The following is a 12,158-nucleotide window of genomic DNA, read 5'->3' on the forward strand; positions in this document are numbered from 1 at the left end:
ATCGAATATATTAATAAAAATTATATGAGAATGTAGCTAAGGGAGTTGCCTTTCAGATGAATATAGTTAGTTGCATGGGAATTTATTAGAAAGCTATGAAATTATTGAAAAACCGTAAACGTATATAATCGTAAAGGGTATCAGTCCTGACATCACGTACTAAAATTGTTAATAACTAATTATTGAAAAGGTCTACTGCATTGAAAGCTATATGTGAAAGTTGCTAAAGGTCCATACTACATTCTTCAATCTTAAAAGTTCACAAAATCATCGTAATTAATGAGTTATTAATGATTTTTCACCGGCCGAATTAATTTAGCTCGTAGGAGGTGGAGCATGGAGGCCCATCAGCCAATAGGAAGCATCTTCTCTCTATCCTTCTCGGACAGTAGTGCGTTCCTTGTCTAATACCTCTGTTGACATTCTGTGTTCCTAGTAACGAGTAGTTAGTTCGCGCAGCCAAACGCGAGATGGAGTTAATTTCGTTTTGAAAATTTTCTGTCATTGTCTACCGCTATTCCTTTCCTTGTCTAACTCATTTCTTTAGTGCTATCCTTGTCATCCTTATTAAATTTAATAAATACTTATAATTAATTTTTAATTGCTTTAACATTACTCATAATGTAGATAGTAAAATACAATTCCTGGCTTATTTTGAAGTACTTTAATTATAGAATAATTAATATTTCTTGTCAAGAAACAGTTTATATGGTTGTTTATAATTATTACAAGCCTTAGATAAAATTATTGCATGCTTTCACTTAATAAAACAGCTTAATATATTAATTTTACATTGTATTAATCACTGTATTCAGTGGATAAGTAAGAAATTGTTTATGATAATTTCAGGAAAACAACATCAGGAAAAATGTTATAGTACATTGTTATATTTGTTTATTACAGTATAAATGGAATACACATTTGAAGAACTGTCAAACTTAATAAATCTTTTTCCATGCTCTTTTTTTTTTCATACAAAAAACTATTGTATTTTTATTATTCGAGAACCATAATGTTAAATATTGTAAGGTATGAAGAATACAGGTACAGAGCGGGAGCGACGTGCAGCTCACGTGCCGCCAGTTTGGTACAATAATAAGATGAAGATGAAACGATAGCAGTGAAGTCAAACAATTATAATAATAAAACTATGCATAAATAATATAGTATTTTTAATGTTTTCATACAATTTTATAAAATTTTTCATACAATCAAACGTTTGTAAATAATAACCCATTCAACAACTTTTTACTTTATTTTATTAATTATTTGAATAGTTCTAATTACATTATAATGCAGTTAAATAAATGAAAAAAAATTTATGTATCTCGTTACATTTACTAGTAAAACATTTATATATGTATATTAATTGAACTTATTTCGAGGAATGTAAAGTAGCTTCCTACGATCAACAATATCTTCTAAGGAATTCAAATCTGGTAAAACAGGTGGGAGTTGAAAATGAGTACTTGACCATGTTGTCTGTGTAAAATCTCTAATGGGAGGCCATTCTTTCGTATCATGTATTGGAGTATAGTAAGATTCTGTTGATGTTGAAATCTTTGGATAATATGGATCATATTCTAATTCACCTGGTATTAAAGGTTTTAAAGATAATGTCAAAGCATACACAGGTAATTCTGTGGTGCTTATTACAATATTTGCTGCCATAGTAACAGGAATTTTTGTATTTTTTTGTATAGATTTCAAAGTTTCTAAATAATTTCTATGGTTCGCAGAAGATAACCTTAAAAAATCATTAGGACTCCTTGTAGACTGATGGTTCTTTATATTATTTTCTTGATTTTTAATACTCTCAGAGAATGTATTCGGTGGTAATTTTAGAAAATTATACAAAGGATTATTTATATTTTTATTTAAATAACCTTCTTGATCCATTTTTTGCTTTTCATTAAATTTATCTTTACTATAAATACTTTGACTTGGAATAGAAAAGTTAGCATTTTTTTTTAATCCACTTTCTTGACGATTATTTATTGTAGGCATATATTGTGCTCTAGTATTTATAGAATTATTAACAGAAATACTTGTAGTAAAATTAATATTATTTAATGGCTGAAATGAGTTCATTACTTTAATTTTAGCTGTTTCTGTCGTATTGAAATTTTTCAGAAATCCTCTTGGATTAAAGACAAATCCATGTTGCATTTTATTATTTCCTTCCACTGCTTGTGTAACATGAAAAGATTGAAAGAGAGATTCACTTTTCGCTGCTATGTTTTCTGAACAACAAGAATTATTGGTTCTGTTTTTTTCAATGCATTCTTTTGCATTAGAGGAAATATGTCCTTCACAATGGACAAGATGAGCATGATCACATATCAAAGCATCTTGTCGAAAAGCAGTTTCTTCTGGACAGTGATAAGTAAATTTATTTCCATATTCATCACAGGTATGGTATATTTTACAGTGAGCATTAACATCAGCATAAAATCCAGCAGCTCTGTTGAAGCATGAAAAGTTTGTCTTCATGGAAATTACAATATTCTGAAACCAATGCAATAGTTAAAATTGTAATATATCTGTTATTAAAATTAAAGTACTTAGTAAAGTCCTATTAAAGTTTTTCAAAGTCTTATTAAAGTCTTTTGTTATAGTTGTAATTGTATATGCAAAGATATTCAAAAAGTTACTTATACATGACTGTATGTAAATGTTCAAAACTACTTAAACAAATATAAAAGTTAGTTTAATGTTTTCAATTCAAACAGAAAAATAACAAACAGAATTTTTAATGTCCTTTAGTATTTAAGTTTATAATTTATATTTACTCAAGATGTCCTATAAATTATTCCAAGCTTATGTAAACAATTATACAGTATAATATTGCATCTGTGAATTAACATCCATTATGCAATTAAAATACAATAATAAAATTACATCCACAGATTTATATACTTTAACACTTAACAGTACAAATTTTGTATAGAATATAATCTACAATATAAACAGTAACAATGTTAGAAAAAGCAAACAAAAAAATGATAGATGACATAGTTAATAAACTTTCTATATAAACAAATGTAAAATTGAATAGATTGTTGAATTTCTACATATACTATAAAAAATGAAGTAAATTACCTTAAATGGTATGATTTAATGAAAGGAATCCAATTAATGTATTTAAATTTCAGTTTATTATTTTAATGGCTTTACTTATGGAAATATACATATGTATCCTGTTATGTTACAAATTCTACTAAATTGCTTCACAAATGATTAATTCCAGAATTGAATTTTTACTTGTTTCATAATTAAAATTATGACTAACAATAATTCCTCAGATATTTTTATTAAAATTTATTACACAATGCTCCTTGAACTTTGCACAAAAAGTGACGATTTCAAACTTGTAATATAGTAACATTCTCAAATACTTACAATAATCTCAAAATGAGTGTGTAAAATAAATATTATATACTGCAGAATAATTTCAAAGAACGAGTTCAAACGCGCCATTTTTATAATCACAAACAGAAATTCGAAATATTTGTCCACTGTTACGAAGTCACTAATTTATTTCCATTGTTGCTTGTACCTTTCGTTGAATAAACTGGTAACATGAAAGTGAAATGGTCACGCTTAGAATGTAGGCCTGACCTATGCTATTCTTCCCTCTCTCTCTCTGCCCTCCTCTCTCTTTTTTTCCCTCGTGCCCTCTTTCTCTGATGTACCTTCTTTCTTGTGCAATAAACACAATGTAACTATGAAATTCCCGGACTGATTCAATATAATTTGCATAGTCGGCGTTACAAAAGATTATTATACAAATTTCTTTAACGCAGACTCCTCGTTAACTTCTGCAAATTTTATAGCAGTTACAGTTATTACGAATTATAGTTACTACGACGGTAACAATTTGGAGAACGTTAAAAACTTCTGAAAATGTTTAAAAATCTTGAAAACTTCCTTAAAATTGAGAAAACAAATTGTATAAAGATTATTTTCGGCGGTCTAAATTTTTAATCAGAACTTGTTTTACAGCTTTTCCATTAATATTACGACTTTGTCCAACGGACTTTTGTTCATTTGATACCATTTAAGTGGATTTCTAGGCTGAAAAGGTGTTTCATAGACGCAGAAACTCTGTACTCTTTCTAACGATTATTACATGTACACTTTTCTCCAAGTTCCAGCGTAATTGCAGCAATTAGCAGTTCAGGGGGTACGAAACGAGTAAAGAAAGAGTAATGAAATTTAGATGAAATTAGTTAATGGTAGTTTATTATCTGAGAACATATGCGTGTGGCTAAACTGGCAGATTGAAATCGGGCAATTTACACACATTAAAGGGCAAGCGATTTACACACCTGTAAAATTACGCCAAGTCGCAACAGGTCGACCAATCGAGCACGATGTTTTAATTTTCACTATACGGTAGTTAATGTGTTTTGTGTACAGGCCATCGAGAAGAGAAGAATGGAACGTTTATAATTATTTATTATCTTTAAACTACTATTTACTCGCGATTACTCGTTCACAAACAATTACGATCCGATCCGAGCGAGAGATGCATGTTACATTTTCGACGTTACCACACGATCATCAATGCGGTTTAGTTTTACAATTAAAAGTATGTATCGTGAGTAGAAAAAATATTTCTCGTCGATGTTACAAATATTTGACGCGGAAGCGTTAACTTTTATTCGAAATTCAATACAAAGAGGAGAATGTACGCGGTATAAATTGAACATTTCGTCGTACTTGAATTTCTATTCAAATTACAATATAACGTCCATTGTTTATACTTTGTAACATCAAATATTTGCGACTGTACAACGTTAGGAAGAATTATAATAACAAAGTCTACATTATACCCTTTCATCGTCGAAGTAATAATCATATTTACAGTAAAACACACTTTCGCATACAACGCACTAACCATTTATTTGACACAGTTCCTGCTTTCGAAATTGTATTTCGAACGAACAAGCCAATCGAGTATCACGATATTCTAGATACTACACCGGGAATATTAATGGAAGTAGAAAATAACAGTAACGAAGAAAAATCTCTAGTAAAAATTAATTACCTTAATCGCTCGTTAACGCTTTAAACAAAGGATTTACGACATTCTTCGGCGATACGACTGTATCGTACTTAAATTTCCAATTTCCAATTCGTCGAAACATTTCTAGCTTTATACGTCTTTCGCGTGAAAGTTGATATGTTTAATTTTTCAGCAGAAAAAAACAAATGTACAGTAACATGCATTGGTTTAACGAGTTTCTTTGAAAATAAATGAAAATATATTTCCATCGAGTATTATTCTTCTTGCCAGATCTGAGTGTGTCACGTTTGGCTATTCACAATGCATGTCTGTTTGTATTTTTTTCTTTTCTTTTTTCTTTTGTTGCGATACCGTATACAACGCACACTAACTTATTGCATACGATCGTTTATTCGGCAGTTTTCGTCCATTGTAATACTGATCCGTTGCAACGTTGAAACGCGTTCTGGCAGATTCTCGCATACACGATGCGAAATAGTGTGCAGTTGAGATTTCCAGGATGTTTCGATGAGTTTCACGGCGAACTGATGATCCAAGCTCGTAGAAGAAGAAAGCTGGCGATCGTGATGCAGAGGTTCTTCAATATTTCGTGGTGATTCGTACGCGCCGCGTTCCATTGGTCGTGGTGGACCGCTGCTTGTTTCTCACCTACGATACCAGTGAATATTTTAGTTAATACGAGTATTAGTTAATACGAGTGTTACAATGTCGTGCAGTAGTCGAACGTGAAAATAGAAACTTAAAATGGTGATTTTTATAAAATTGAACCATATGACTTGAGCTTTGTTCGAGAAGTTAGAAGGATTAGTTTACTAGACGACGTGTACCAAAAATTCACATAAATTGACATAAAAGTTGTAAACAGCGACCTTTACCATTTTCTTCGCGATTCCCACAAATTGCAATCTTTTCAAAGATTTTTTCAAAACTAATCGTTCTAACTTCTCAACAAAACTCAAGTCATTTGGTTCAATTTAACCCTAGAGCGGTCTTCGTTTTGACTGTACACTTAAGACTTTTGGGTGGAAAAGAACCTGAGACCTTATGTGTAACAATTTTTGTTTCCAACGCGACATATGAACCTAGACAATAAACGTTTAAAATAATGTTAAGGAACGTAAACTTGATAACAGCAAAAATGACTAAAAATATAAAAAGGCGGTGGGTCAAAAAAGACCCGAACACCGCTCTAGGGTTAAGAATAGTTATACTGTTCTAAAAGTGGCCGGAAATTAACGACCGCAGCTGTGTATTTCATCCTTTCTTTCATATTAAATAATTTTCATGCAATTGCAAACTGAAGAGAAATTATTTAAACAGATTTTGTAATATACAGAGTGGGCCACCCAATTGTATGTTCTCTAGGTATGCTGGTACGAGAAAATATTTACACGTAATTTAGATGATTTTAAAGAGTGAACAAGATGGAAGAAAGATTTCTCTGATTGAAGAAATGGCAAAAAATGAAAGAAAGTTTCACATTCGATTCAAAATTTTAGAGTCAAAGGTCATTTTAAGGCCACATTATTATGCATTTTTAAATGCACATCAATGTCTGCTACAATATACCGCGGAAAAAAAAATATATATATATATATGGACACTCGTGTAAAAAAATATAGGTGACCTTGAAAGAAACAGAAGAAATGGCATTTATAAGAAAGTTTGTCTTCCATCTTATTCACCCTTTGAAATCATTTAAATTACGTCTAAACATCTTCTCGCGTTACCACAGCTAGAGAAGATAATTAGATGACCTGTTTTACGTAGCTCAGCCTGTATACCGATATTCTTATCGATAACATATTTGCAAAAATATGAACAATAAGTAGGTCTTACGAGATTAAATACATTGAAACAAATCTGTCGACGCTTTAACGCAGTATTATAATACAAATTGAACATTTATTCGTCTAACATCATTGCGGAATTAAACGTTTAGCTTCATATTAGTAGAACTGCCCCTAACATTTTGTAGAATTTTATACTTCAATTTACTTGGTAGTGTACCCAAAGTTCATTCAATTCAATTACACTTTCACACGAGCAATTAATTCTTTAGGATTACAATTACCTAAAAGTTGGCATTGTTTCAATTAGCTGCTCGTTATGCTTAAATTATAGAAATTAAGTAAACGTCAAATTATTTCACGTGCACATGGTTTAAATGCAACAACGTATATTCATAAAAATATAAAAAATTCTATGCAATTTATGCGACAAATTAAACAAACTTACAGAGCAAATACCCAAAGTTCGATAGAATAGCTATGAAACTTCATCCGATAGTTTTCTTCACAAACGCAATTTCGTTACAATTTGTTGCAAGGTAGCATCGCAATTCGGTATCGCGTTTTCTCGTTACATTTGTCGTTGTGTCGCCGAGTAATGCACTAAACGTGATAAAAGTTGCAACGATAAGGTTTGATAACGAACACTAGACACCCGACCGTTATTATACTGCACGTTATTATTTAAACGCTGCACTGCAAACACACCGGGAGAGATTACGCGTTATGCACCGGTGTCAAAAACTCAAAATCGAGGAAACGCTTTTTACGAGCGACCATTAGCGGTTGGCACATGTCACCGGTCGCAATGTTCCGTCGAATATTTTTCCGGAGATTTTTACGTCTAGTGAGTTACGCGGACAGTAGTTGCATGTGCATTTATGCCAAGGTACGTATTGTACGTGTTTGGATGCATTCTCTCGTGTCAGGGATACGAATTGCTTTAACCCTTCCGGAACGAGTGTTGATATCGTGAAGTGAAGATATCGCAACTAAAGTGTGACATATAAGATGGACCACGTGAAAAGGGCTACCTAATTATCTTCTCCAGCTATGGTGATACGAGACAATTTTTAGACGTAATTTAAATGGTTTCAAAGGGCGAATAAGATGGGTGAATAAATTTGATTTAAAATTTTAGAGTCATATCGTTAGGCATGTTTAAATGCACACCAATTTCTACTACAATGTACAATAGAAGAAAAGAGAAACAGAAGAAAATGGAATTTATAAAAAAATTTGTCTTCCATCTTATTCACCCCTTAAAATTTGGACAATTAAAGAAGTCAATTACGGTTAGATACTTTGAAAAGGATATTAATTGTAAAGTACACTATTAATACAAATGGTGATTAGTTTTATGAAGAAATTTTAGATAATGAAGAATTATTGAAGACGATTTCCTCGTCAAATAAATATATGTAACTATTGTTTAAATACTAGTTACTTAAGTATTAAGTAATCATTGTATTTAGTAATAAAAATGTAGAGAGTTTGATTTGTTTATTCTTCCAAATTCGTCAAATACTAATTTGATTAAAATTCTATTTCATTACAGTTGCGAAATATGTCTGTTTTTCTTTTTTAATAAAAATATACCGAATTTGCCTTGAGAAAATCTGGTCAGTTCAGGTATAACACCATTATAATAATCGTATTTGCACTGAGCGTTCAGTTTGCCGAAGACGAGATACGTATCATCTCGTACTTTAACAGATCGTTAAAATTTCTCTCTCCTCCTTCTCATCAGATACAGCCTGAATAAGAATTCTAACTGAAATTATATTATATTTCGTTTATCCACTCTCTCCGTCTTCACATTTACACGAAACCGTTATAACCTTTAATTCAATTTACCATTCAGGACGTGAATATGCACCGCGGCGGTACTGAATTGGCTCACTGAGCACGAGTATTCGCCGCTGTCAGTCTTTTTCGCCTGTTCGATGTACAGCTTGGTCACCAGATCTTCGTTCGACCTGAAAAATCAGTTGTCATGTTATACATCGGACGTACATGTACATACCTATCGGTATTTTTTCCAAAAACCCGCTGAACGTTCACCCTCGTCGAACCACGGACCCGCCGAATATCCTAAAAAATTCAAACGAATTGCAGACTATATCGACTTGCTTTAACAACCTATTCAGGCTCGCGGAATATTTAAATCAAGTACGATCCGATCTGAATTTCATAGCAAAATGCGAGCCCTTCATTTATCTCATTGTTCTCGCGTAGTTTTCCTCGCTGAATAATACAGATACAGGTAAGTTTAAGGGAGAAGGGTATTTAAGGTTCTGAAATACAGAAAGATTAACAACAGAACATCTCGAAGTGTCAATCACCGATATCGATGTATCTTTGGTACGTAGTACTTCTCAAAAAAAAAAAGAAAATATTCGACACGTATTTCTTTTGTATCAGCAATCGTCCACGTTGAAGGGGTGAAAGTGGCCCTCAAAAATGAGGGTAATAAACGCATTGGGTCAAAATTATTTCTTATTTTTTATTTTTATTTTTCATTTATTTCTTATTTTTTATCTTTCAATTGACAAAATTCGTCAATTTACACTGTTCATCTATTCCTAATAGTTTTCGAGATATTAGATAGCTGCTATCTCTAACTTTGAGGGCGATTTTCACCCCTTCGTTATGGACGATTGTCGATATAAAAAATACGAGAACCGAAATTTCATCAATTTCGGCGATTATCACTTCGGGACGTGGCCCACTAAGTTCTAAGTTCGGGTCTTTTAATTGTGCCTGTGTAGCAGCTAAGACGAAACGCGTTAATAAGCAAAAGCCTCGTTTCGTCGGTGAAACCGAGAGTCGGAGAAGCCGAAAGCCTTGCAGTATAGATTTCGTAACGAATTTCAATGTCTCCATTGAATTTAACACGGAATACTAATCTAAAGCTTCGTCGAATTTTAATCTCAAAGTTCGGCTTAATTAACTTGTTGACGTTTGAAAAAAGATTCGTATGAATTTTCGTTTATATCTCGTTTCTTTATTTTACACCATTTTCATAATAAGTTTTCTTCGAAATGAATTGCTAATTTCATAATTAGAACGGTAGGGAAGTTGATTTGTTACGGAGCTTTCGTTCGAAATATGTGCTTCTTGTTAGATAAAGTTATGCAAATTTCATTAGACTCCCAGCATTGTGTACTAAATCATAACAATCTTCCTATACACAACAGATCCCGACTAAAACTTGAAGGATGGGACTTCACCGTATTTAGAGAAACCATCGAGTTCTGATCTGGCAATTTAGATGCTGTTCAAGTAGACAAACTCAGACCAAAATTTCACCGCAAGACAGGTTGACCAGTATTCAGACAAACAAGGATTTTCATTATACAGATCTAACATTTCGGTTAGTTAGCAAGATTAATTTTCTCATTTCTAGGCACACTGTGATCTTTTCTAGGAATCCATTTTACATAGAATCAACTTTCTCCATAGAAAAGTAACAGAATAAAACGTTATCAAATGAACAAACACCAATAACTTACAATTATCGAACAGTAAATGCTTCATCTATTTTTTGAGAAAATCTTTCACGTACAACTCCCACATTTCCGATTAATATTTACGTTGGCAACTATAGGAAACGCTGAATTCGGCGAGAATGACAAACTTCACTCTGTCGAGGTCGACATAAAACTTCGAATTTGATAAACCAAGTAGGAATTTCATCGACTTGTACCAAGTCAATTCCATCAACTCGCACTTTTGAGATAACTGTAAAGCACGCGTCGATTTTAGGCCACCGATGCCAAAACAAACTATCTAGCCAGTCGACGATTACACCCTGACGAGCTTAATTTACCGACAAAGGCGGAAATTAACGGAACATCGAGGCGAAAACGAATGTACACGTCGGGGGAGCGAAAGGGGATGAAAATGGCAAGTTGGAATAGAAATACCGATCGTAAAGGGATTGAGCGTCTCGCGGAACGCCTCGAGGGAGATTAAACGGTTCGCTCGTTATCGGGGTAAGCGTGTTGCGTGGCTCCTTCGCCAGGGAGAGACGTGCTCGATCGCTCAATCGCGCGTCGATAAACGAACGTGAAATCGGAACGCGGTCTATCTGTCAGCGGTATCCGTCGCGATCCGTCGTTCCGCCGCTGCTATATGCTCACCCATTAATGTGATAAACGTCGACGTGATCCGGCAACGTCTCACCATTTTTCCTCCAGACGGGATGCGGTATCCTGGAGTCAGGACAAGAAGGTCGGGCGACACACGCCAGCTCGATACCGCTTCCGGTTTTATAGTAGCGATCCCGTAGCTCGTGTCTGGCCTCGTCCACAATTCTGATATCCGGAGCTGGAAAATGAACGTGACCAGAGAATCTCGCGTCACCTAACTGACACCACGGTTCTTCTCATCTTTTTACTATTTTTATTAACTACTACCTGTTTATAAAGAAGAAAAAGAAAACGTTCAGTGGATTTGTGTAATTGATTTTTAGGGCAGGGAGGCAATTTCCACTGGAAAAGTCCTCGCTGTTTGAAGGTTTAGTTTTTTTTTATCGGTTCTGCTGAAGGTTCCTTGGATGGATCCTCTGCAGTCGCCTGGGTATATGTTAGCGGTTGGTACTTGCTCTTGCTAGTCTGTTAAGGTGGATTGTATAGTCGATGGAAGCGATATAGCGAGGTCGTAAAATCAGTCAGGCGTCAAAGTGCACGTAATGTCACCTTTCATCGATGCCGGTAGTTATTGATAATTCGAATGGGTCCACGGTCAAGAAGTCAATGCGTTGGATATTTTTCACAGTGCTATGAACGATGAAATACGTATAGTTGGTGGAAGCGTTATAACGAGGTCGTAAAATCAGTCGGGCGTCAAAGTACACGTAATCCAAGCGGCAAAACAGGGATTTGAGGGAGATAACGAGCTCGAGCCTCGCTTAGGGTCGTTCCACGTCAACTTCGAATTGGTTCTTCCGTTGTAGTGCATTTAAAAAATTTGTCTGCGTCAATAATCATAGCTGCAGGATCATTTTTACCAATACGGGAATTTCTATTGAGCTTTAATTTACGACCTCGCTATATCGCTTCCACCAACTATACTTCTGTTTCTATATCTGATTGTGTGTCTCTGTATTTCCACTTTAACTGCCGGTATGTTTCGACACTTTTTTACGTCTGTGTTTCTTACAAACCATGGGGCATTGATTATCATCCGTAGTGTTACCGATTGCAGTGCTTCTAATTTTGTTACGTGGTTCATAGCTCTGGTTCTCCATGACACTATGGCGAGTGGTGCGTTCCCTCATCGAGTTTGGCGAACATTAAGTTACGAGATTCTTCTGCTCTGTCACGTTAGAG

The 12,158-nt window shown here is 34.1% G+C and overlaps 2 protein-coding genes across 2 annotated transcripts in view; both read right to left on the minus strand.

The window, feature by feature from the left end:
- Positions 1 to 1,365: 1,365 nt before the first annotated feature.
- LOC108576938 lies at positions 1,366 to 3,480 on the minus strand. Its single transcript, XM_017940013.1, has 2 exons — positions 3,403 to 3,480; positions 1,366 to 2,508 (listed from the first exon to the last, which is right to left on the minus strand). Exons 1-2 carry the CDS (start codon positions 3,478 to 3,480, stop codon positions 1,366 to 1,368), a joined length of 1,221 nt encoding a protein of 406 aa, XP_017795502.1.
- Positions 3,481 to 5,546: 2,066 nt separating this feature from the next.
- Positions 5,547 to 12,158, minus strand: part of LOC108576946 — a 61,947-nt gene continuing 55,335 nt past the window's right edge. The window contains exons 4-6 of the mRNA XM_017940022.1: positions 10,968 to 11,154; positions 8,680 to 8,801; positions 5,547 to 5,680 (exon numbers count right to left, since the gene is read on the minus strand). Coding sequence (XP_017795511.1) covers positions 5,547 to 5,680; positions 8,680 to 8,801; positions 10,968 to 11,154 — 443 coding nt within the window. The remainder of the gene's footprint in view (positions 5,681 to 8,679; positions 8,802 to 10,967; positions 11,155 to 12,158) is intronic.

The sequence above is a fragment of the Habropoda laboriosa genome, unplaced genomic scaffold (genome assembly GCF_001263275.1).
Source record: "Habropoda laboriosa isolate 0110345459 unplaced genomic scaffold, ASM126327v1 scaffold541, whole genome shotgun sequence".
NCBI lineage: Eukaryota > Metazoa > Arthropoda > Insecta > Hymenoptera > Apidae > Habropoda > Habropoda laboriosa.